At 45.9% G+C, this 27,988-nt stretch overlaps 1 protein-coding gene across 2 annotated transcripts; it reads left to right on the plus strand.

The window, feature by feature from the left end:
- Window positions 1–836: 836 nt before the first annotated feature.
- LOC148512030 (uncharacterized) lies at window positions 837–26,837 on the plus strand. Of its 2 annotated transcripts, none has more exons than XM_088482340.1 (5): window positions 837–916; window positions 18,230–18,308; window positions 18,427–18,524; window positions 18,633–19,080; window positions 24,483–26,837. In XM_088482340.1, the coding sequence occupies exons 2-5, from the start codon at window positions 18,275–18,277 to the stop codon at window positions 26,051–26,053; spliced, it is 2,151 nt and encodes a 716-aa protein (XP_088338466.1). In that variant the 5' UTR covers window positions 837–916; window positions 18,230–18,274; the 3' UTR covers window positions 26,054–26,837. The 2 variants fall into 2 exon arrangements, with proteins under 2 accessions (XP_088338466.1, XP_088338467.1); XM_088482341.1 differs by having other exon boundaries at window positions 18,657–19,080.
- The last annotated feature ends 1,151 nt before the right edge of the window (window positions 26,838–27,988 follow it).

Below are 27,988 nucleotides of genomic sequence, written 5' to 3' on the forward strand. Positions count from 1 at the left end.
GAGGTTAGGGGAAGGCACTTATAGGGGGGGTTAGGGGCAGGCACTTATAGGGGTGGTTAGGGGCAGGCACTTATAGGGGAGGTTAGGGGTAGGCACTTATAGGGGGGTTTAGGGGTAGGCACTTATAGGGGAGGTTAGGGGTAGGCACGTATAGGGGGGGTTAGGGGTATGTACTTATAGGGGAGGTTAGGGGTGGGCACTTATAGGGGTGGTTAGGGGTGGGCACTTATAGGGGAGGTTAGGGGTGGGCACTTATAGGGGAGGTTAGGGGTAGGCACTTATAGGGTAGGTTAGGGGCAGGCACTTATAGGGGGGGTTAGGGGTAGACACTTATAGGGGGGGTTAGGGGTAGGCACTTATAGGGGTGGGTTAGGGGTGGGTACTTATAGAGGTGGTTAGGGGTGGGCACTTATAGAGGTGGTTAGGGGTAGGCACTTATAGGGGGGGTTAGGGGTAGGCACTTATAGGGGTGGGTTAGGGGTGGGTACTTATAGAGGTGGTTAGGGGTAGAGACTTATAGGGGTGAGGCCCCCTGTGATGAAGGGAGAACATTATATATACACAGTAGTATATATAGGAGCAGCGGCCATTTTCCTGTAGTACAGGCACTGTCACATCTCTTCTCATAAAGCCGAAAGCTGCTTAGTTTCTATAGTAACAGACACAGACTATCCGTGTCATGTGATCAGCAGCCAGCATCTGATTGGTTAAGCCTTCATCACAAGAGGATCAACAATTTATATAAGCTTTTGGGCGGCGGCCATTTTTGTGTAGTTTCTGGACTTCCATGTTACACCTTAAACGCCAGCTTTGGCCACGTGATGTTGTCGTGGGCGGAGCCATAGACACTACCTGACGCCATTTTGTTTTCTGGACGTCACAGACCTGTAGGCTGATATTATTCAGCGAGGCTGAGGTAATATATATCATTCATATTATATATAATTATTATATAGGGGGAGGGGACTGTACAGTGATATATGAGGGGGAATAACACAGCTCCCAGCACACACTGATATGTGGTATTATTATATAGGAGAGAGGGGACTGTACAGTGATATATGAGGGGGAATAACACAGCTCCCAGCACACACTGATATGTGGTATTATTATTATATAGGGGAGAGGGGACCGTCCAGTGATATATGAGGGGGAATTACACAGCTCCCAGCCCACACTGATATGTGGTATTATTATTATATAGTGGGAGAGGGGACTGTACAGTGATATATGAGGGGGAATAACACAGCTCCCAGCACACACTGATATGTGGTATATTATTATATAGGGGGAGAGGGGACTGTACAGTGATATATGAGGGGGAATAACACAGCTCCCAGCACACACTGATATGTGGTATTATTATTATATAGGGGAGAGGGGACCGTACAGTGATATGAGGGGAATAACACAGCTCCCAGCACACACTGATATGTGGGATTATTATTTTCTACTTCAGGGTCCATAGGGTCCACAGGGTTGACCTTGGGGTATAGGTTGGGAACCAAATCCGGGCACCACGCAGTTAAAGCTTTTAGCTCCCAGGATGCACTGGGTCCACTCTCCCTATAACCACACCCCCAAGCCAGAGGCACCTCAGTTTAAGTTGGTGCCCGGCCGGAGTCGGGTCACCGTTAGCGCAGGGGGAGCTGATTAGCAGCCCCTAAGCTTATTTTATTTTTTTAGGGACAAAGTTTTTTCATGGACTTTGGACTCTTCAGAGCGGCAGCGTCGGACTGTCCATAGGACGTCTAAGCTGCCGCTCCGTCACCCCGCTGGCGCTGAGACGCCAGTACAGATCTGGGGATCTCAGCGGGACCCCAGAGTCTGTACTAGCCGGACTCTGCGGTCGCCCAGGACTGCTGCCGGATCCACGGGGAGCAGGTAAGGTCGCGGATCACCGCTTGCGGTGATCCGCGCATTTCAAATGCAGTCCTGTGCCTCCGGTCTCAGGGGACAGACCGGAGGCGCCGGCAGTGATGGCGGGCCCCCCATACCCCGTGTGTCCACTAGACCACCAGGGACTTACGATCGGTGCAGGGAGCCGGCGTCCCGGGGGTTAATAGCCGGCCAGGGGAGACAGCCTTCCCTGTTACAGCGGCTCCTCCCCTCAGCTCAGCGCGCCTTTCAGTATCCATAGTCTGGCGTCGCTGAGCTGCTTCCTCCGCGGGCCACGCTTCCTCTGAGGTCTCCAGCGGCCATTTTATCTCTGTGGTGCAGCAGAAATCTCTGGAGATGACAGTGAGCCCAGTCCCCCTGCGTACCTCACCATCAGGTCAGTGTACACAGCACTGTAGCCTTCCCAGACACTGAATCTGGGCAGTTGAATGCAGTGTAATAGTGCAGTATATTATATGACATGTTTATGTATATATGTATATATCTGCATTGTATGTGACTTATGCTAGTGCTGACTGTACTTTATTCTCTCACCTGTCAGTGTATATCTATCCCTTTTCTTTATCTGCCCTAATACAGCTGTACTTAGGGTGGTTCTGAGACCTCACATTTATATACTTGTTAATATTTGTGTGGTTTGTCACATACTGTTGCGTGCTGCACGTTGCCATATTTTAGATGGAACTGTGTGTTGCATACGCTGAAAATGGGTCCCTGCAGCTAATTTTTGGCATCAGTCAGGACCAGTATAGTACTGCTTAATATTTCCGCCAAGATTGGTCAGATATGTCTGACCAGGAGATAGAGCGTTATACTGCACCCATTTTTACTATCCTGCAAGTCATGTGCTGCAGGTGTTAGTGCGGAGGATTTGACTCATAAAGGGTTCTGTATGTGGCGTCATCTGGTGCCGGCCTCTTTCACGACCCCCTTGGGCGGTTTGTTTTCTCGGGATCCTCTCAATTGCGGATCGCCGGGCGGGCCCCATTGTTGTACCTCACTTGGGGTTACTTCACCATACTGCCCTTTTCATCTCAGGGTATCTCGCAGCTTCTTGCACTCTTCCACCTGTGACACAGACTACCGCTCCCTGCAGGGGTTTTTCGCAGTATATGAATTCCCCCTGGTGCCACAATAGTCTGTCATTCCCCTTGCAGGGATTACCACAACAGCCACCCTGGGTGGATGTCGTTTTCTACGAAACGCTAATTGGCGTGGTTGACGCCCTGTGGTTACTTCCCAGTTGGCTCTGCCGTGTACTGGGTACTGTTCGGGGCTCTTTCCCTCTTACACGGGGGGAAGCCTATTTCAGGTATTATTATCCCTGTTTTAGGGCTGGTAGCAGGTCCATTCTGGTTAGAGTGAATGTTGACCTGCACCTGTATCATACACCCTCAGTATTGCGTGCCTTCGGGTTACCTGTTGCTGACTAGCGGGTGGATCGCATAGCGGGACTCTGGCTGTTGCCAGATAGGAGGTGTTACAACAGTGTTTGGCCTCCTGTCCCAAATTCCCTGAGGGTCATCACGAGCCCCTCCTGGGGGGGATGGGCGTGTTACTCGTCTGATTACAGACGTTACTACGCCTCCCATTCCTGCGTGGTCGGATTCTTCGGATCCGTAGGTGGTAACTCTGCCTGAAATCAGTATACTTGCTTTCAGGAGTTGTTACCCATCCTACCATGGCTATAGCATGGTTGGTTAATACTATTGCATATTGGGTTGATGCATTTGTAACGTTTTTTCCCCTCCAACACGTCGGGGGTTCAAATGTATTTGGTCGCTCACGTAATATATGCTGTTGTCCTAGGTGGAAATGCCTATATTGGATACCAGTCTCCTAACTTTCAGAGTTCCGGCTGCGACTGTATCCTCCGTAATACCCTATGGCTGCGCTCTGGGAATGCAGAGGTGCAGATACCATCTTTAGGGTTGATATTGTTTGGTCCTGACCTTGACAAGATTGTAGTAACATTGGCAGTATTACTAACGACAAGTTTACCGCTTTCAGCTATGCCCACTACAAGGCCTCAGACTAAGTCTGTTAAGTCTTTTTTGTTCTCTGGGTCAGCCTAAAGGTCTGTTTCTTCGTAGACTGTCGGCATCTACAAGGGCCGACATATCCAGTACCAAGCAGGCCTGGACTGCCAGCCGATCCTGCTTCTGAACCTACGGATATCTCTTCAGTCTGACGGGACAGGCCTACAACTGGGAGATACCGATTTTCTCAGTTCGCCCGGTATTAGTGTCAAGTTGCCGCGGCTACGTGGGTAGGAGGGTACGCCCTCTTTACAAGGGCCTTACAGATCCAGAAAGCTATGCAGTTGTTGCGGTAAGCGGAGCTAATTAGGCCATCCCCACTATCTCAGTGAGGGACTGGTTGTTCTGTTTTCTTTCTGGTGCGGTGGCTGAATGGTCGTCTTTGGCCTATTCTCTGTCTCAATTCCCTGAACCAGTTCCTAAAGCTACCTGGGCTCAGGAGGAAATCCCTATGCTCCATCATACGATGTTTGGAACCTGGGGACTTTAGGGTATCACTGGATATACAGGACGCGTGCCTACGGGTACTTACAGAGACCTTTCCTCAGCATGGGCTGAGGTTTGCTGTATCACAGCAACACTTACAATTTTTCGGGCTCTGCCTGTTGGGACTGTCCTCAGCCCCACAGGGGTTTACCAGCGTTTTGGATTTTCTGACAGTTCTTCTGTTCAGTATATCCCAATGCTCCTGTACCTGGACGGCCTCCTGCTCTTAGCGGGATCACCGGGGTACTTTACGGCCAGGTCAGGATGACTGTGGCTTCTTCAGGGTGCAGACGTTTAATCAACGGGGAAAAAGTCCTCCCTGCATCCCTCTCTGGGTATTCTTCATCTAGGATCCCTGCTGGATTCTCAGAATCTGAGAATTCTTCTGGCGTAAGACGGAATCTCCTCTCTTCCATTAGGAGTACATGGTTGTCTGCGCAGTCGACAGATGTCTTTACACTCTGGGATGCATGGTGGAATGGGCTCAGTTCCATTCCAGGCCTTTCCATAATTGGCTCATCTCCAGATGAGCCAATTATGTCGGATAACTGTTCAAACGATGATGCTCTCTCCGGAGGCAAGTCGGTCCCTGTCCGGGTGGCTATGGCCATCTCGTCCAGGGTTTTCTTTGCTAGGGACAGTGTCTGGATCGAATCCTTTTCAGTGCAGTTGGACGTCTGTCGATTCCACCCTGTCAATTAACTTACTCTGGCATAACTCTTGTTTCCCGGTGAACCTGAAAAGGTTCAGTCCGACAGGGTCAGGACAGTGGCTTCCTTTTTAGCAACACTGTTCGTTGGGTGGCAATGACAGGTATGTCACATATTCGGACATGGTCGGGAGGAGACCCTCGGACTATCTCTGCAGCGTTCATTTCAGGAGCTCTCCATTGGGAAGCGGGAGTCCTCAGCCGTCACGACGTGCATCCCGGGGACTAGTCTCTTCCCCAAGAGAGGTTTCATCTCCTGGTGAGCAGGGGGGGCTCCCCTGAGGTGACCCTCATGGCCTTCTGACTTTATCACACTATGGTGTTACAGTTCAGCTCTGGGGATTCTGAAGCAAACCTCAGCGACTCTTTGTCGGTGAAGTGGTCCTTCCACTTTGTGTACCTGTGTTCTCCGGTCTCCCTTCTTCCTCGAGGTCTTTGGAAGTGTTTTCAATCGAGACGGAGATGCTTTCCTGCTGGTGGCTCCTGATTGCCCCAGATGTCAGGGGTACTTGGATCTTCGGAGTCTCTACATCGATACTCCATCCCTGATGCTTCACTGCCCGGACCTGTTGTCTCAGGGTCCTTGGTTTTGCCTTGGACCTGGGTCATTTGTCTTTGACTGTGTCCTTACAGTGGTCTTACGGCTTCCCTGGCTTTGTCATCGTTGGAATGATTAGAGCACATGGATCAGCTTTTGCTGGGACCTACCACAAACTGTGGCAGCCATAAATCTTATGGTATTGTACCTGTCGATACAATCCTCCGGTGTCCAGGATTTCCAGATATTCTGGCATTCCTTCCGGCTGGCTTGGGTTTCACACTTGGCCTGGTCTTCCTGACAGTGCGGATCTCTACACTGTCAGTATGGTTAAGATATGGAATTGCTTCACTCTGGTATCCAGTTCATCCTTTGGAGTGTTTTCTTGATTATGCCTCCATTTGTCCTCCCTAGGGACTCCTTGGGAGTAAGTAGTGGTTCTTCGTTACCTCCGGGGACAGTCAATGGAACCGCTGGTTGTGATAGCCATTACATGGTCTATTGCTTAGGCTCTCTCTTTCTCTCAGGGTGTTTATATCAACCAGGAGAGTGTCTGAATTGGGAGCGTTCTCATGTGGCTCCCTCTTCTGGAGGGCATCATGTCAGGGTGGGAGTTGCTCTCGCCCTGTGTTTCTTCTTAGTGGTTTTCAGGTTCCATATTATTCTGGAACTTATGGTACGGCCATTCTGTCCCCAGTCCTCTCGGCTGGTGTGGCCTCATTGACTGTGGTCTGGCCTCTTTGGATTTATGTGATCCGTTCAGGTTCCTTACGGAAATCGGACTCCTTATTGGTGGTCTGAGATTTCTGGTTTTTACAGGAAAGGATGGCCGGCCTATAACCAAATGTTGGCTTGGATGGCCTCGTAGGTCTTCCTCAGGGGCCTACCCATGGGTAGGCCTTCCTGTTGTTGATGCTTGTTTTTTCTCGGGCCATGTGACCCTCGTGTGCGGCTCGCTGTGGCGCCTCGGCTGTTTTGCCTTACTAGGTGGCCACGTGGTCTTCTGTCCACACCTTTTTAAGGTTCTAGGCATTGGTTTCCTTTGCCTCTCAGGATGCTTCCTTTTTGGCGACGGATTCTCCTCTCAGCACAGGAGCGTCCCCACCCTTGGTTGAACTACTTTGGGACATCCCCAAGGTCAACCCTGTGGACCCCCTATGGACCCTGAAGTAGAAAACAAGAGATATGGTAAGAACTTACCTTTGTTATCTCTGTTTCTACGAAGTCCATAGGGTCCACAGGGCGCCCGCCCTGACGCACCTGGCTTCATATGGGCTGTGTGGCTGGTCACCGGTTTTCCGTCTCCCATTTCGGTGAGTATGGTTATTGAGTGTTCCAGTTTTCTCTCTCTTTTTCTCTCCTCCTCCGGCCTTTGGCTACTTACAAACTGAGGTGCCTCTGGCTTGGGGGTGGGGTTATAGGGAGAGTGGACCCAGTGCATCCTGGGAGCTAAAAGCTTTAACTGCGTGGTGCCCGGATTTGGTTCCCAACCTATACCCCAAGGTCAACCCTGTGGACCCTATGGACTTCGTAGAAACAGAGATAACAAAGGTAAGTTCTTACCATATCTCTTGTTATATAGGGGAGAGGGGACTGTACAGTGATATATGAGGGGGAATAACACAGCTCCCAGCACACACTGATATGTGGTATTATTATTATATAGAGGGAGAGGGGACTGTACATTGATATATGAGGGGGAATAACACAGCTCCCAGCACACACTGATATGTGCTATTATTATTATATAGGGGGAGAGGGGACTGTACAGTGATATATGAGGGGGAATAACACAGCTCCCATCACACACTGATATGTGGTATTATTATTATATAGGGAGAGGGGACTGTACATTGATATATGAGGGGGAATAACACAGCTCCCAGCACACCCTGATATGTGGTATTATTATTATATAGGGGGAGGGGACTGTACAGTGATATGTGAGGGGGAATAACACAGCTCCCAGCACACCCTGATATGTGGTATTATTATTATATAGGGGGGAGGGGACTATACAGTGATATATGAGCGGGAATAACACAGCTCGCAGCACACACTGATATGTGGTATTATTATTATATAGGGGAGAGGTGACTGTACAGTGATATATGAGGGGGAATAACACAGCTCCCAGCACACACTGATATGTGATATTATTATATAGGTGAGAGGGAACCATACAGTGATATATGAGGGGGAATAACACTGCTCGCAGCACACACTGATATGTGGTATTATTATTATATAGGGGAGAGGGGACTATACATTGATATATGAGGGGGAATAACACAGCTCCCAGCACACACTGATATGTGGTATTATTATTATATAGGGGGGAGTGGATCATACAGGTATATATGAGGGGGAATAACACAGCTCCCAGCACACACTGATATGTGGTATTATTATTATATAGGGGAGAGCGGACTGTACAGTGATATATAAGGGGGAATAACACAGCTCCCAGCACAAACTGATTTGGGGTATTATTATTATTATTATATAGGGGGGACAGGGGACCATTCAGTGATATATGAGGGGAATTACACAGCTCCCAGCAGACACTGATATGTAGTATTATTATCATATAGGTGAGAGGGGACTATACAGTGATATATGAGGGGGAATAACACAGCTCCCAGCAGACACTGATATGTGGTATTATTATCATATAGGGGAGAGGGGACTGTACAGTAATATATGAGGGAGAATAACACAGCTCTCAGCACACACTAATATGTGGTATTATTATATAGCGGAAGAGGGGACCGTACAGTGATATATGAGGAATAACACAGCTCCCAGCACACACTGATATGTGGTATTATTATTATATAGGGAGAGGGGACCGTACAGTGATATGAGGGGGAATAACACAGCTCCCAGTACAAACTGAAATGTGATATTATTATATAGGGGGACAGGGGACTGTACAGTGATATATGAGGGGGAATAACACGGCTTCCAGTACACACTATGTGGTATTATTATATAGAGGGGACTGTACAGTGATATAGAGTACCTGCGCTACCACTTACAGCCTGCCTGAGGACACGAGGGACACAATGCCTGGGAAACATTGCACTCCCAGCGCCACAAGGGTTAATCACCGGTTAGGGGAGGCTGCCTTCCCTGTTTACAGCCGGCTCCTCCCCTCTGCGTAGTGCGCCTTCCACTGCGGTTAGGCTTAGCAGTGGCAGCTCTCCCAGTGGAATACACCTTCCTGGATCTCTGGCAGCTATTTTCTCCTTGGCAAGATCACAGATTCTCTGAGGAGCGTGAATCCTGGGTCCCCATACCTCTCCCAATTGTGTGGTCAGCGTATGTAGCACTGTTTTCCTACCAGGCACATAGTCTTTGTAGATGATTAGTGTCATTTACAACTACTTTGTATGTGACTGCATGCTAGCGCTGTCTGTCTGAGTGTCACTTTCTCCTGTCAGCCATTTTACTTTCCCTGTATCTTTTTTTTCTCACTGAGCCCTAATAGGTGTTGTTGGGGTACAGCCGCACAGTCTGTTATATTCTGTGTGGGGGGTCACATATAGTATACTGGTATCCTTTCCACCATGTCTGGTAGTGAGAGTGATAGGCCAAATTTGGCTCCTGTTCAGCTGTTATGGAAAACGTGTACAGCGGAGCTAGGGGTGGGAGACATGTACCTGAGGGATTATGTATGAAATGTTATACTCCTCCAGGCGTGCTTTGCACAAGCACTTTCGGCCATTGAGGGACGTTTAGCTGCCCCTCCTGTATTTTCCCCACTAGGGTTCACATAACAGCAGCTTGTGCCCTCTCAGGGCCTGCTTCAGCCAACTACACCGATGCAGGTGTTCTCCCCCAGTGGGTTAATACGATTCCCAACACATTACAGAGTGTGGCTGAGGTGCGGCGAGTAGAGACACCCCAAACTAGACCGGCTAAAATAATTTTACCCTTGTCTGACCAGCTGGTGGATCACCTGGATGTGGCATGGAAAACACCTGGAAAGCGTTACCAGCCGCAGAAGCGTCTGGCCTATGCTTATCCCTTTGCTGAGGACTATTTTTCTAAATGGGAAACTGCACCAGCGGTGGATTCTCATGTGACGCGCTTGGTTAAAAGAGCGACTCTCCCTATGCCTTCCACATCATCCCTGACGGATTCCACAGATAGGAAGGTGGAGGTTTACCTAAAGTCCCATCTATTTCCTTTCAGGTGCCGTGTGCAGACCAGCCATGGCTATCTGCTGGGTGGCTCGGGCTATGGAATGTTGGGCTAACACACTGGAGAAGTCCTTGTCTACGGATGCTACTAAAGAGCAGTTGAATCTAGTGGGCAACCTCCGAGATTCAGCTACCTATATTAACGAGGCTGTCTGGATGCCAGCTTATTGAATGCCAGGATTTCCACTGTGGCTGTTGCAGCTTGCCGCTCTCTGTGGCTTCGCTCTGGGAGGGCAGATGCTGACTCCAAGAAGGGCTTAGAGTGTTTACCTTATAACGGTAAAGTCTTGTTTTGCCCTGATTTGGATAAAATTGTGGATACATTAGCAGCAGCCAAGTCGGCTTGTCTGCCCTCTGCTCCTGCTCCCTCGAGGTCTTGGACTTTGTCCTATCGGGCCCCAGGTAAGGTTAGAACTCTTCTGCTGCGTATGCTTCGACAAGCTGCGGCCACACCTCCTGTTTGGTGTCGGCTGTTCCCACCTGATCCCTCGCAATGGACCAGGCTCTGCACAGTATCAGGCAGGGGGCTTGAGCTTCGGAGATGCTCGGCTCAACCCAGAACAGTAGGAAAATGGAATAGTGTTTGGCGCAATTCTGTTGGTCGCAGGGTACCGATGATGTCGAAATAAAAGCAACGGTGTGTATTGCTCAATGTAATAAAAAACACTCGTCCTTCCGGTGGAAGGCAAATTTCAGCATACAATAGTTCTTCCAGCAATTCTTCTCCACAAAGGATTTACAAGGATGTACACTTACAGGGCTCACAGGCCCTCTTTTTATATCATTCTTACACACACTATCACAGGGGGGTAAATCCGCCCTGTGTTCCTCTTTACGAATCATGCGTCCTCACAAAATATATTTAACCACGTCTCACATTTCATAAGAAGTTGCCCAATTTTCTCCTTTCTAATCTACCACTAAAAGCAGCTGATTCCTAAATACAACCTGATTTAGCATCCAGTATAGCTGTCTCCTAACATGTAGATAGAACATTTCACAGGAAATGGTAAGTTACCTTCATCCTTTGATAGATATATTTATCGCACAGAATCAAACTATGTAGAATAACCAGCAATAGTATTAGCATTCGTCTTCCTGCAATGTGCAGGGAATCGTGAAAAACAAACATTATTTCCCCAGAAGTGCAGACACACCAGACACAATCTCAGGGACATATCACAGGAAGTGCAGACACACAGGAGACAGTCTCAGGGACATATCACAGGAAGTGCAGACACAGGAGACAATATCAGGGACATATCACAGGAAGTGCAGACACACAAGACACAATCTCAGGGACATATCACAGGAAGTGCAGACACACCGTACACAGTCTCAGGGACATATCACAGGAAGTGCAGACACAGGAGACAATATCAGGGACAGATCACAGGAAGCGCAGACACACAAGACACAATCTCAGGGACATATCACAGGAAGTGCAGACACACCGTACACAGTCTCAGGGACATATCACAGGAAGTGCAGACACAGGAGACAATATCAGGGACATATCACAGGATGATTTGGCCATTTGACTCTCCTCACACCTTCACACAGAAAGCTTCCATCCAGGTCTCATCTGGAGTACACAGGTCTTTCTATTCATCAGACCTCCTGCTAGATAATTACAGCCTCTAATTTCCTGCAGCCACAAACGCTGCTCATGTCTTATACTATACAGGCATATCTGAGAAGTGCACATATAACATACAAATACATTCACACATGTCATAGACTATTATATATACTCTGCTTTATACACCAATGCATTGCAGATCAGATGCAGTGCTCTACTGCATAATATGTGTATATTACTACAGTTTATTATAAACCATGTGCAGTGTTTGTGCTTTTATACTGTGTCCATACTGGGACTTTAACTCTTTCAGTGCTACAGTGGATATTTCACCCACGTGTGGCCAGTCTCCGGCCACAGCGAGACGTCCGGCTGCCAAGCCTGATGACAAGCCCTCAGCCCGATGGGGTGAGATTCTCAGGGTGGGAGGCCGACTTCATCAATTCGCCTAACATTGGTGTCAGACTACCACAGACACCTGGGTGAGAGAAGTGGTCTCTCAGGGGTACACCCTCTCCTTCCACAGAGGGGAACGGTTTATTATTCCAGCCTTTTTCTGGTTCACAAACCGAATGGATCCCACCGTCCTATCCTCAATCACAAGTCCCTGAAGAAATTCCTCCAGGTACCTCGGTTCAGGATGGACACCCTACGCTCCATCATACTGGTGATGGATCCTGGGGTTTTATGGTGTCACTGGATATTCAGGATGCATATCTGCATATTGCGATTGCTTCATCTCATCAGCGATTTCTCAGGTTTGCTGTGTCACAACAACATTTCCAGTTTCGGGCTCTGCCGTTTGGCCTCTCTACTGCACCTCGAGTGTTTACAAAAATTATGGCGGTAATGGCAACCAATCTGCGGCTGCCTGTTACCATACCTGGACGACCTCTTACTGGTTGGTATGGTCTCCAGTGGTACTTCATCACCACCTACAGCTGACAATATCTGTACTACAGAAGCACGGCTGTTTGATCAATTGGAAGAAATCCTCCCTGATCCCATCTCAAAGGATGCTTCATCTGGGAGTTCTATTAGACTCACATCAGCTAAGGATCTTTCTGACAGCAGAAAAGATCTCCACTTTGTAGACGCGAGTGCGCAGATGCCTCCACAGTTGCCGAGTGTCAATACACTCAGCCATGCAGTTACTAGGATCCATGGTGTCGACGTTCGACATGGTGGAATGTGCCTAGGCCGCTGTAGAAATTAATCCTCCAGGTGGGACGGATTACCCCATCGGATAAGGACGCAAATGATGGTGCTCTCTCCGGAGGTGTGTCTATCTCTGACTTGGTGGATGAAAACGGTCCACCTCACCAGGGGGCGCCCCTTTTGGAACCCGGACTGGGTTCTACTGACGACGGCCGCCAGTCTCCGGAATTAGGGGCGCAGTGACAGGTCCAAAATCTTTTCAGGGATGGTGGACAGCAGAGGAGTCTGCTTTACCAATCAACATATTGGAACTTCGGGCGGTCTTCAGGGCCCTGCAACAAGCCAGGCTAATGCTTCATGGAAAGCCCGTGCAAGTTCAGTCAGGCAACGCCACGACCATGGCTTACATAAAACAACAAGGCGGGACTTGAAGTCAGGCAGCTATGACAGAGGTGTCATGCATTGTAACATGGGCGGAAGGCCATCTCCCAGCCATATCGGCAGTCTTCATCCCAGGAGTTCTCAATTGGGAAGCAGACTCCCTCAGCCATAACGATGTGCATTCCCGGGGAATGGTCTCTTAACTAAGAAGTGTTTCAGCTCCTAGTGGACAAGTGGGGCCTTCCAGACGTGAACCTCATGGTCTCTCGACACAATCACAAACTGCCACTTTACGCTAAGGCTCTCTTGGTAGACGCTCTGTCAGTCAAGTGGACCTTACTTTGTGTACCTGTTCCCTCCAATCTCCTTCTTCCTTGAGTACTTCGGAAGTTTAAACAAGAAGGTGGCATTGTCCTCCTGGTGACTTCAGCATGGCCCAGATGTCACTAGTACTCAGATCTTCAGAGTCTCTCCATCGACACTCCGTTGCTGTTGCCTCAACACCTGGACCTGGGTCGTCTGTCTTTGACGGCGTGGCTTTTGAGACACCTGTCCTGACGTCCATGGGTTTTTCCGGCTCTGTGTTTAACACCATGTTTAAAGCACGAAAGCCTGCCTCTGCTAGGATTTACTACAGGGTGTGACATACCTTTGTTGAATGGTGTCGTCCCAGAGGTTACGACCCCCAAGTGTTTAGGATATCTAGAGCTTTGGCTTTCCTGCAGGCGGGTTTGGACCTTGGTCTCCGCCTTGCTTTGCTGAAGGTGCATGTATCTGCCCTTTTAGTGTGTTTCCTGCGAAGGATTGCTCTTCCTGATATCCGCACTTTCCTACAGCGGGTCCTTCGCATCAAGCCTCCCTTTGTCCCTCCTGTGGAGCCTTGGGATTTGACTGTTGACCTTTGGGCCCTCCATTTGAGCCCCTGGACTCAGTGGATTTCAAATGGCTTACTGCTAAAACAGTTTTTCTTCTGGCTATTGCTTCTGCCAGAAGGATGTCAGATTTGGGGGGGCTCATGTTTTTCACCAGGACAGGGCAGTGCTTCGGACTCGCCCTGGGTTCCTTAATAAGGTGGTCTCTAGTTTCCACATTAATGAGGAAATTATTATGCCAACCTTTAATTCTCCAGACCTCTCGCAGGTGAGGCCTCATTGGATGTGGTGTGTGTCCTCAGGATTATGTGTCATGTACCAGCTCCCATTCGGAAGTCTGACTTCTTGTTTGTGCTTTATGGTTTCCACAAGAAGGGATGGCCAGCCAATAGACAAACTTTGGCTAGATGGCTTCGCTTGGCTAGCTCTGAGGCTTACACTCATTAGGGCCTTCCAGTGTCACTCTCTGTTACTGCTCATTCTACTAGGTCTGTGGACTCCTATGGACCCTGAAGTATAAAATTAGAGATATGGTAAGAACTTACCGTTTGTTATCTCTCTTTCTTTTACATAGGGTCCACAGGGCACACAACCTGATGAACCTGTGCTTCAGATGGGCTTTGCTCTGGTCACCGTTTTCCATCTCCTTCTGGGTGAGAATGTGATTCTTGAGTGTTCCAGACTTTCTTCTCTCTTTTATCCTCCTCCTGCCTTTGGCTTGCTACGAAACTGAGGTGCCTCTGGCCCGGGGGCGGGGTATAGAAGGGAGACCCAGTACATCCAGGGGGAAAAACTTACTGCGTAAGGTGCCCAGATGACTCTGCATCACCTATACCCCAAGGTCACCCTGTGGACCCTATGGACTTCGTAGATAGAGAGATAACAAAGGTAAGTTCTTACCATATCTCTCATTTTCTGCTACTTGTGCTGTTTTTTATATTTTGCTTTATTTCTATCTATTATTATAAAATTGGACCATGGTGAAACTTAGGTCATCATGTCGGTGTCAGCCACAATGACTGGGAAGCGGGTTCCATGTAACAAGGCGGTATGGAGTAGGGGCAGCTAATGTTACCTGGCAGATGCCGATTTAATTAATAAAAATTTCATAAAATTGGATTTCAATAACCATAAATAGAATCAAAAGTTTTTTATTTAAGAATCAAAGGTTCCTGCATTCACCTGGCCACCCACAGACATTTCCACTCCAACCACTTGATCACATAAATAGAATATGTCAAATAATCTTTATAAATCCATTTTTTTCCATGCTGCAATTTTTTTAAATTAGAAGAAAATAAATATATCTTCTAATTACCATTCATCTGAGGATGGACAATGATAACAGTGCGATGACACCCTGGAGATAATCTACCTGCTGACTGGCGAGGTGAGAGAATCTGGGAGTGTCACAGTGACATCACTTATATCTATAGTAATAATACTGGGACATGACTGGCGAGGTGAGAGAATCTGGGAGTGTCACAGTGACATCACTTATATCTATAGTATTAATACAGGGACATGACTGGGGAGGTGAGAGGATCTGGGAGTGTCACAGTGACATCACTTATATCTATAGTATTAATACAGGGACATGACTGGGGAGGTGAGAGGATCTGGGAGTGTCACAGTGACATCACTTATATCTATAGTAATAATACAGGGACATGACTGGGAAGGTGAAGGGATCTAGGAGTGTCACAGTGATTCACTTATCTATAGTAATATTACAGGGACATGACTGGGGAGGTGAGGGGATCTGGGAGTGTCACGGTGACATCACTTATATCTACTAATAATACAGGGACATGACTGGGGAGGTGAGGGGATCTGGGAGTGTCACGGTGACATCACTTATATCTACTAATAATACAGGGACATGACTGGGGAGGTGAGGGGATCTGGGAGTGTCACAGTGACATCACTTATATCTACTAATAATGCAGTGACATGACTGGGGAGGTGAGGGGATCTGGGAGTGTCACAGTGACATCACTTATATCTATAGTAATAATACAGGGACATGACTGGGGAGGTGAGGGGATCTGGGAGTGTCACAGTGACATCACTTATATCTATAGTAATAATACAGGGACATGACTGGGGAGGTGAGAGGATCTGGGAGTGTCACAGTGACATCACTTATATCTATAGTATTAATACAGGGACATGACTGGGGAGGTGAGAGGATCTGGGAGTGTCACAGTGACATCACTTATATCTCTAGTAATAATACAGGGACATGACTGGGGAGGTGAGGGGATCTGGGAGTGTCACAGTGACATCACTTATATCTATAGTAATAATACAGGGACATGACTGAGGAGGTGAGAGGATCTGGGAGTGTCACAGTGACATCACTTATATCTCTAGTAATAATACAGGGACATGACTGGGGAGGTGAGGGGATCTACTGGTGTCACAGTGACATCACTTATACCTATAGTAATAATACAGGGACATGACTGGGGAGGTGATGGGATCTGGGAATGTCACAGTGACATCACTTATATCTATAGTAATAATACAGGGACATGACTGGGGAGGTGAGAGAATCTGGGAGTGTCACAGTGACATCACTTATACCTATAGTAATAATACAGGGACATGACTGGGGAGGTGAGGGGATCTGGGAGTGTCACAGTGACATCACTAATATCTATAGTAATAATACAGGGACATGACTGGAGAGGTGAGGGGATCTGGGAGTGTCACAGTGACATCACTTATATCTATAGTAATAATTCAGGGACATGACTGAGGAGGTGAGAGGATCTGGGAGTGTCACAGTGACATCACTTATATCTCTAGTAATAATACAAGGACATGACTGAGGAGGTGAGGGGATCTGGAAGTGTCACAGTGACATCACTAATATCTATAGTAATAATACAGGGACATGACTGGGGAGGTGAGAGGGTCTGGGAGTGTCACAGTGACATCACTTATATCTATAGTAATAATACAGGGACATGACTGGGGAGGTGAGAGGATCTAGGAGTGTCACAGTGACATCACTTCTATCTATAGTAATACAGGGACATGACTGGGGAGGTGAGGGGATCTGGGAGTGTCACAGTGACATCACTTATATCTATAGTAATAATACAGGGACATGACTGGGGAGGTGAGGGGATCTGGAGGTATCACAGTGACATCACTTATATCTATAGTAATAATACAGGGACATGACTGGGGTGGTGAGGGGGGATCTCACAGTGACATCTCTTATATCTATAGTAATAATACAGGGACATGACTGGGGAGGTGAGAGGATCTGGGAGTGTCACAGTGACATCACTTATATCTCTAGTAATAATACAGGGACATGACTGAGGAGGTGAGGGGATCTGGAAGTGTCACAGTGACATCACTTATATCATTCTATAGTAATAATACAGGGACATGACTGGGGAGGTGATAGGATCTGGAGGTGTCACAGTGACATCTCTTATATCTATAGTAATAATACAGGGACATGACTGGGGAGGTGAGGGGATCTGGGAGTGTCACAGTGACATCACTTATATCTATAGTAATAATATAGGGACATGACTGGGGAGGTGAGAGGATCTGGGAGCGTCACAGTGACACCACTTATATCTATAGTAATAATACAGGGACATAACTGGGGAGGTGAGGGGATCTGGGAGTGTCACAGTGAGATCCCTTATATCTATAGTAATAATACAGGGACATGACTGGGGAGGTGAGAGGATCTGGTAGTGTCACAGTGACATCATTTATATCTATAGTAATAATACAGGGACATGACTGGGGAGGTGAGGGGATCTGGAGGTGTCACAGTGACATCACTTATCTCTATAGTAATAATACTGGGACATGACTGGGGAGGTGAGGGGATCTGGGAGTGTCACAGTGACATTATTTATATCTATAGTAATAATACAGGGACATGGCTGTGGAGGTGAGAGGGATCTGGGAGTGTATACAGTGATAGTTTGTCTGCCTCAATAAACAGGAATGCACAGTTGTGAAGAAGACATTCGGTGAGTGTGAGTCACCCAGCTGCTATCCCTGTGTGTCAGGAGGACTGAGCAGCACCCAGAGACCCATCACGGTGCCTCCACCTCACTGACTTATACATGAGAGATACAAAAACCACAAGATACTGGAACTCAACATTCAGCTGCAACTGGAGAGTTGACTGCTGGGAAGGGGACATTATACAGTAACACCAGGGGATGTGTCTGGGTGATGACTGGAGAGGTGACTGCTGGGAATGGGACATTATACAGTAACACCAGGGAATGTGTCTGGGTGATGACTGTATCATTGTGTGTGTCTGGTTCCTATATGGTGTCAGGATGTCACTGTCTATGTCTCCATGCAGGAGGAGGAGTATATAGAGGAACACAGGGGTCTGTACAAGGACGTGATGATGGAGAATCACCGGCCCCTCACATCACTCGGTAAGAGGAGACTGTCATTTATTTGCAGGGGGGATCAGGTATGGGGGCCCTCTAAATACACATATCACCTGATAATCACATATATTCAATGTACTCAGTCACTGTGTGTCTCCCACAGATGGACTCAGTAACAGAAATACCCCAGAGAGATGTCCCCGTCCTCTTTATTCACAGGATTGTACAGAGGAGAATCACAGGAACCCACAGGAGGATCAGGTAGAGAAGCCGTGTTTGTTTTATGTACTTAAATTATATTGTGTAATCTCCATTATTGAAAAGAAACATCACTAAAGTTTTTTTTTTATTGTTTAATGGATTAATAAGGTTGATATTCTGCTTGATATAAAGGCAGAAGATATAGAGGGAGAAGAAGAGACGTATGTGACTGATATAAAGGCAGAAGATATAGAGGGAGAAGAAGAGACGTATGTGACTGATATAAAGGCAGACGATATAGAGGGAGAAGAAGAGACGTATGTGACTGATATAAAGGCAGAAGATATAGAGGGAGAAGAAGAGACGTATGTGACTGATATAAAGTTAGAAGATACAGAAGGAGAAGAAGAGACGTATGTGACTGATATAAAGGCAGAAGATATAGAGGGAGAAGAAGAGATGTATGTGACTGATATAAAGGCAGACGATATAGAGGGAGAAGAAGAGACGTATGTGACTGATATAAAGGCAGAAGATATAGATGGAGAAGAAGAGATGTATGTGAGGGGTGATCAGCAGTATAAGGAGGAGGAAATCCGTACAGATATCAGCACTGGTGAGTAATAAACACTTATTACAGAAAAGAGTCACATATTCTCCTTGTTCAGTCACTACAGCAATCTCTAATCTTACACCCTCCTCTGTCAGTAAAAGCTAATGAGGTAAATGTAATCAACCCTTATTAGACTCCTACTCCTCTAATCCTATCATGTCACTGTGTGTTACCAGCCCAGAGATCTGACCAGTCTCCTCCCCACACTCTCTGGTGTATCTCATACATCAGGAGCCATCAGCCCCTTGTATTACATCACACACACCCTTATATCCATGTTATTCTCACCCACTGTTATTACATCACACACACCCTTATATCCATGTTATACTCACCCATTGTTATTACATCACACACACCCTTATTATATCCATGTTATCCTCACCCATTGTATTACATCACACACACCCTTATATCCATGTTATTCTCACCCATTGTATTATATCACACACACCCTTATATCCATGTTATTCTCACCCATTGTATTACATCACACACCATTATATCCATGTTATTCTCACCCATTGTATTACATCACACACCCTTATATCCATGTTATTTTCACCCATTGTATTACATCACACACACCCTTGTATCCATATTATTCTCACCCATTGTATTACATCACACACACCCTTATATCCATGTTATTCTCACCCATTGTATTACATCACACACCCTTATATCCTTGTTATTCTCACCCATTGCATTACATCACACACACCCTTATATCCATGTTATTCTCACCCATTGTATTACATCACACACACCCTTATATCCTTGTTATTCTCACCCATTGCATTACATCACACACCCTTATATCCATGTTATTCTCACCCATTGTATTACATCACACACACCCTTATATCCATGTTATTCTCACCCATTGTATTACATCACAAACACCCTTATATCCATGTTATTCTCACCCATTGTATTACATCACACACACCATTATATCCATGTTATTCTCACCCATTGTATTACATCACACACACCCTTATATCCATGTTATTCTCACCCATTGTATTACATCACACACACCCTTATATCCATGTTATTCTCACCCATTGGTATTACATCACACACACCCTTATATCCATGTTATTCTCACCCATTGTATTACATCACACATGCCCTTATATCCATGTTATTATCACCCATTCTATTAAATCACACACACCATTATATCCATGTTATTCTCACCCATTGTATTACATCACACGTACCCTTATATCCATGTTATCCTCACCCATTGGCTGTAATTGATTTCAATAGTACAACAAGTAAAGTGATTGTGACTACGTTCATTGTGTTAGTCTATTGATTTACTGTTAAATTACAATACACATTGTGGTACAGATTAGGAAGTTTATAACTAATGCTTATAATTTCTTCCCTTATAATGCTGTCTCACAACTGCATTTTCCTACACTGTGAGGCCTGCAAGGATTTCCTGGACTGTTCTCCTGTTTTCCCTGGTTGCGCTGAGTCCCTGGCACTTGCAGGCCATGACAGCTGTACCTGACTGGACTGTTCTCCTCCTCTTTTCCCTGGTTGCGCTGAGTCCCTGGCACTTGCAGGCTATGACAGCTGTACCTGACTGGGCTGTTCTCCTCCTCTTTTCCCTGGTTGTGCTGAGTCCCTGGCACTTGAAGGCCATGACAGCTGCACCTGACTAGGCTGGTCTCCATTCAGGTTTCCGTGACAGACCTCCAGTGTCTACCTGCTGACTTACCTATAGAGACTGTCTCATCTGTCTCCCTCCTGTGGCTTGATGGCTCCTGTACACCTGAGGGAGTGCTCCAGTTCTCCGGTTGCTCCAACAGATGAGGCTTCTTTCTGGAAGAGGGTTGTGAATGCTATAAGGGTCCATTGTGATGGCTATAGCTCACTGAGGAGTTTATGATGCACATTGGACTGAGGTACTGTCCTCTCCTGGTGATCTGATGGGGTCTGCCTGTCATTCACTGCACCGTGTTCTGGCTCTCCCTCCTCCCCTGAGTAGCCTTCACGACAAGCATGGCCGAAGAGTGTGGTTTTTGTTGGCACCTGCTGGACTCTGGAAACTCACCGTGCTGTCTCCCTGCATTCTGCAATCGTCTCACCCCCTGTACCTTTCCTCAGCTTTCACCAGTTTCCATTGGACCCTGTACAGCTCCTGTCATTTTGGCTGGCCTCTCTTCCTCAGTTGTCTGCTGCCTGTCCTCCCCTAGTCCTGTTTTGGGGTGGATCTCCATTTCCTTGTACAGCTCTTTTCCAGTAAGGACCTTTATTTTGGGGTGCTGAAAATTTATTGTTTTCCCTCGGAAGCCCTCCCATGAGGTTTAGCTACCTCCTGTCGCCTAAATGTCTTTTTGTCCGCATGATTGTACAACATGTTTATATAGTGCACCTAAATCTAAGAAGGGATAGACTTTCAGCCCGGAAGTGCCTCCACCTAAATCCCCTCCTTCCTCCACTCCTCTGTTTACAGATGGTGATATGGATCACACTTGTGGGTGTCTCAAATTTGGTACTCACTCACTGCTGACCTTCAAACAATGATTGGGGAGATTCATAAGGATGTTTCTGATTTGTCCCAATGGGTGGTGGCTGCGGAATCTAAACTGAACGATGACTATAAACTCCATGATTCTGCTCTACATAAAATTGGCTTTCCTCACTAGGAGAATGTGTTCTTTAATGCGAGGGACCTTGAGAACTTTCAAAGGCGTAACAACCTCATACTTTGTGGCATCCCAGAGTCAGTAGAGCTTCAGGTATGGAAAGCTATCTTCTGTTCTTTCATTTTCTGGTTCCATCTCTATCTGATTCCTCCCTCCATAATGAATGGTCTTGCCGGGCTCTGCACCCTAAACCTGCAGACCCAGAACCCTCACACTTTCCTCTAGGGATGTTCTTTTGACATTTCTCTCTTTGAGGACAAAGAACAGTATTGTTTCGTCCTCCTTATGTCTTATTTTTATGTTTTCCAAGATTTGGCCCTTAGAACTATTGCTAAATGTCATGATCTTTGGGATGTTACTAGTGTCCTCGGAGAACATGGCAACCGTTATCGCTGGGGCTTTCCTTTGCGTTTGCTTGTGGATGTCGGTAGCCACTAGGTTACAGTCCATTATTTTAGAGAAGGTAGAGATACTGACCCCGTGCTCCAGCCCGGCCCTCACAGATGGATGACTCCTAAGTATCTATATATTTGATTGCACCACATATTAGATTTCTATATATTGCTCTTTTCTTCTTTGGGGTACATGGGGTCCACAGCCATTACGTTGGGGTATATGGATTCATCCAGGCACCAAACAGTTAATTAAAGCGCTCTTGTCCCAGGATGCACCAGGTCCTCCCCTATATACCCCGCCCCTGGTCACAGGGCGCCAGTTGTTCTGTTTGGTGCGAGAAGGCACCGCACTAGCAGTGGGACTGCTGGAGCAGTCCCGAAGATAAGTTGTTTTTTTTTCTCTTTGAGCAGGCGGCACGTGTTTCACCATTAAGTGGCAACAGTGACACATGTACGAGGGTTGTTCAATAAGTAATGCCTAAATGCTGGTAACTCTGAAATAATATGCAACATTTATTTGATACTTTGTCAGTTTGTAGTTTAATATGTCTGCTAACTATATATGTAGTTTTGTTTAGGTAGTCCAAGAAATATCATGGAATCCAAGATGAAACAAAGAGTCGTCATTGAATTTCTGGAAAAAGAAGGCTGCAGTGCTACAGAAATCCACAGAAGACTGAAAAAAGTGTATGTAGAGCGTACAATTGACTATAGCAATGTCAGTAGGTGGATAAAGCATTTTCAATTGGGAGAATCGTCTCTGTGCGACAAACCTCGTGGTGGCAGACCATCAACTACAGTGACAGCAGAGAACCGACACAAAGTCGATGCCATGATTCAGAAAGACCATTGTGTGACCATCAGAGATATCAGTGATGAACTTGAATGTAGCCATGGCACTGTAGAAACACTAATCAATGATTTGGGATATCGTAAAGTGTGTGCTAAATGGGTTCCAAAGCAATTAACCAAGGATCATAAGGCCCAGAGGGTGGAAGTGTTCAATGACGTTTTGACCAACGTTGAAGCCAACTTTGAGACCTGTTTGGAAAATGTCATTACAGGAGATGAGACCTGGGTATTCCTTTATGACCCAGAAACAAAGGCCCAATCAAAGCAATGGAAAAATCCAAGTTCACCTAGGCCAAAAAAGTTTAAATCACAGCGATCTATAAACAAAGTCATGGCCACATTCTTCTGGAATTGCCGAGGTGTTATTCTCATCGATTACTTAGAACAAAACCAATCAATCAACAGTGATCGATACATTATTAAACTTAAGGAGTTGAAAGAAGCCATCCACAAAAAAAGTCAACAATTCCACTGTCAAATGTCATCACCACAATGCCAGACCCTACACTTTGATGGCAACATCTGCGGCCATTGCCAAAATGGGGTGGGCAATACAGTCTTGATTTGGCTTCTTCTGACTTTCATCTGTTTGGCCCTCTCAAAAATTGTTACCGTGGCCAACATTTTGAAGACATAGAGGTTGTTAAAAACGCCATACATTCCTTAGTCAAACACCAAACAACTGGAATTTTTCCAAAGTGGATTCACAGCTTGGGTTGAGAGGTGGACAAAATTGAGGGCCGATGGTGAAGTTTTTGAGTAGAGTCATTCTGTTACTAAGACTTCAAAGAATTTTACTGCAAATTTTCAAATCTGTATCTATAATACAATTTGAGTTGTGAGCGTTTAGGCATTACTTTTTGAACAACCCTCGTATAATACTCGGTAATGCCGGTACACACACGGTTGCCGCCTGGTGCCCTCCAATTACCTTTCCCAGTCTGGAAAGCAATAAATATATAGCATCTGCGGCAGCACTCAGAGCGACTTGTAAGACAGACAGATATACTGTATATATAGAGCTATATAGATACAGATAGATAATTATACATCCTTAATCCATTAGTATTTTGTAACACTGAGGAATTATTTCTGCCTATTTATCTTGTGTAAAAATAAATGACGTCCTCATAAAGACGTATAGCCTAAATGCTGAGGTGAGGGATAGACCTATCACCCTTTGCCTAGAACTTGGGAACCGGATGAGTTCCCCCTTGGGCATTATCTAGGGCTGGCCGGCTCCTGGACTAGTAAGAAGACCTAGAGTCCTAGGGGTCTGCTCCATTTAGTAAGTCTTATTGCTCTAATATGGCAAACTCCCCTTGTTTCCTTTCTTCTCCTATATTGTGTACGAGTGTGACCGGTACCAGCCCAAAGTGTTCCGCATGATGTACTAAGCACAAATCTATGGGAATAGGGGTGAGATATAAATAATGATTAATGATGCCTTTGCTGTGGGATACTTGGATAACTATTTTATTTCTACCAGATGGACAGAATACAAGGAAGACCTCAGAGGGGCATCACGTTTTTAAATTAGAAGACAACCCCACACAAGGATCTTCAGAAGAAAACCGCATTACCCTAAATCTACATCCAGCTCTTCTGAGTGTAATATCATTTGATCCCTCTATTCTTGAGGAATGTACTTCTGTTAACTCACATATTGCTACACATAGTTCCGATCATAGCAGTGATATAGTCACCTCTGAGTGTGGAAAATGTTTGACTCCCAAATCAGCTCTTGTTAGACACAAGAGAAGTCACAGAGGTGAGAGGCCATTTCCATGTTCTGAGTGTGGGAAATGTTTTACATATAAATCACAGCTTGTTCTCCATGAGAGATGTCACACAGGTGAGAAACCATTTCCATGTTTTGAATGTGGGAAATGTTTTACATATAAATCACAGCTTGTTCTACATGAGAGAAGTCACACAGGTGAGAAACCATTTCCATGTTTTGAGTGTGGGAAATGTTTTAAATATAAATCACAGCTTGTTCTACATGAGAGAAGTCACACAGGTGAGAAACCATTTCCATGTTCTGAGTGTGGGAAATATTTTACACATATATCAGCTCTTGTTACACATCAGAGAAGTCACACAGGTGAGAAACCTTTTCCGTGTTCTGTTTGTGGGAAATGTTTTACACAGATATCACATCTTATTATACATAAGAGAAGTCACACAGGTGAGAAACCATTTCCATGTTCTGAGTGTGGGAAATGTTTTACAACTAAATCACTGCTTGTTACACATCAGAGACGTCACACAGGTGAGAAGCCTTTTCCATGTTCTGAGTGTGGGAAATGTTTTACAAATAAATCAGCTCTTGTTACACATCAGAGAGGTCACACAGGTGAGAATCCATTTCTATGTTCTGAGTGTGGGAAATGTTTTATACAGAAATCAGCTCTTGTTACACATCAGAGAAGTCACACAGGTGAGAGGCCATTTCCATGCTCTGAGTGTGGGAAATGTTTTACAAGGAAATCAGATCTTGTTATACATGAGAGAAGTCACACAGGTGAGAAACCATTTCCATGTACTGAGTGTGGGAAATGTTTTACACGGAAATCACAGCTCGTTACACATCAGACCCTTCATACAGGTGAGAAACAATTTTCATGCCTTGAGTGTGGGAAATGGTTTACAAGGAAATCATCTCTTGTTATACATGAGAGAATTCACACAGGTGAGAAACCATTTCCATGTTCTGAGTGTGGGAAATGTTTTACACAGAAATCATCTCTTGTTATACATGAGAGAAGTCACACAGGTGAGAAACCATTTTCATGTTCTGAGTGTGGGAAATGTTTTATACGGAAATCAGTTCTTGTTATACATGAGAGACGTCACACAGGTGAGAAACCATTTCCATGTTCTGAGTGTGAGAAATGTTTTACAACAAAATCACTGCTTGTTATACATAAGAGACGTCACACAGGTGAGAAACAATTTCCTTGTCCTGAGTGTGGGAAATGTTTTATACAGAAATTAGCTCTTGTTACACATGAGAGAAGTCACACAAATGAGAGGCCATTTCCATGTTCTGAATAGAGATGGACATGAGGAGCTTGGTGTCGAATGATTGCCAGGCTACTGACATCAAAACATGTGATACGATAGTTACTAGCTATCACATCATAACCATGCAATGGCATAACCATTGGTGGTTAAACCATGCGTAGAAAAAAACAGCACTGCAATAGGCACCGAAAATACCACTTTAGGGTGTTTTTCGCTTAATTCATACTGTCGCAAACCCCTCTATTCGATGGAAAGAGTACTTCAATTGGATTGGTAACATTGATGGTTGGTAACCATCGGTTTCTGATATCCATTCCTAGTTCTAAGTGTGGGAAGCATTTTACACAGACACCACCTCTTCTTACACATCAGAGAAACTCATAGATGTGATAAACCAGTTACATGCCCTAAGTATGGGTAATTTTACCATAGTAATTAGTGTGGATATACTGTGATGTTACAGCTCATCATTCTACCACTGCTGGGTGACATACAGACCTAGGTCACAGCACTAGTGTGTGGTTATAGAGTCAGTGTTACATGTACAGGTGTATGATTACATTAGTCGGTGAGTAGAAGCTTATCGCTATCTCTATACAAGGTGACATTGTGTGTGATTGTACATATAACAATATTATTACTGAATTGGACCCTATAACACTCTGGGTTAGTAACATGTATTGTACAAGGTGGTACAGTGTCAGGGTGACCGTGACATTGGTCTGTCTCGCAGTTGCTGTCTGTAGTGATATCTGTGAGATATTTAGTCCTTATCAATTTTTTTTGCATATTGTATTTTTATTGTGCGCTCAGTAACACCTAAATGAATGTTTTTGTAATTAAATCATATACTTATATATTATTGTCTTTGTTTTTATTTATATATATATATATATATATATGACACCCCCATTGGCGATTGTTTATATCACTTTTGTTGGTAATCCAGAATTACCGGCTGCATTTACTAACACAGGGCCCTGATTCAGCAAGGAAGGCAGGTCTGCTCACGTACCCGGCCTGTGAGTGTGACCCTGTGTATGTGTGGGAGCTGCTGTGAGTGTGACCCTGTATATGTGTGAGAGCTGCTGTGAGTGTGACCCTGTGTATGTGTGAGAGCTGCTGTGAGTGTGACCCTGTGTGTGTGAGAGCTGCCGTGTGACCCTGTGTATGTGTGAGAGCTGCCGTGAGTGTGACCCTGTGTATGTGTGAGAGCTGCTGTGAGTGTGACCCTATGTGTATGTGTGAGAGCTGCTGTGAGTGACACTGTGTGAGAGCTGCTGTGAGTGTGACCCTGTGTATGTGTGAGAGCTGCTGTGAGTGTGACACTGTGAGAGCTATGAGTGTGACCCTGTGTGAGAGCTGCTGTGAGTGTGACCCTGTGTAAGTGTGAGAGCTGCTGTGAGTGTGACCCTGTGTAAGTGTGAGAGCTGCTGTGAGTGTGACCCTGTGTATGTGTGAGAGCTGCTGTGAGTGTGACCCTGTGTATGTGTGAGAGCTGCTGTGAGTGTGACCCTGTGTATGTGTGAGAGTCTAGAGATATCTCTCACGGAGATAGCAGAAGTGCGAGGTATTATGGATGTGAGAGAGCAGAGGTGCGGGGTATTACGGATCTGAGAGCAGAGGTATGAGGTATTACGGATGTGAGATAGTAGAGGTGCGAGGTATTACGGATGAGAGCAGAGGTGCAGGGTATTACGGATGTGAGAGCAGAGGTGCGGGGTATTACGGATGTGAGAGCAGAGGTGCGAGGTATTACGGATGTGAGAGCAGAGGTGCGAGGTATTACGGATGTGAGAGTAGTGGTACGAGGTATTACGGATGTGAGAGAGCAGAGGTGTGACGTAATACGGAGGTGAGACAGCAGAGGTATGAGGTATTACGGATGGCTGAGCTGGGGCAGACAATAGCAGATTAGTACATCAGTATAACACTATAAGGACACAATACAGTATATATATAAGA

The sequence above is a fragment of the Taudactylus pleione genome, unplaced genomic scaffold (genome assembly GCF_031769625.1).
Source record: "Taudactylus pleione unplaced genomic scaffold, aTauple2 ptg000285l, whole genome shotgun sequence".
NCBI lineage: Eukaryota > Metazoa > Chordata > Amphibia > Anura > Myobatrachidae > Taudactylus > Taudactylus pleione.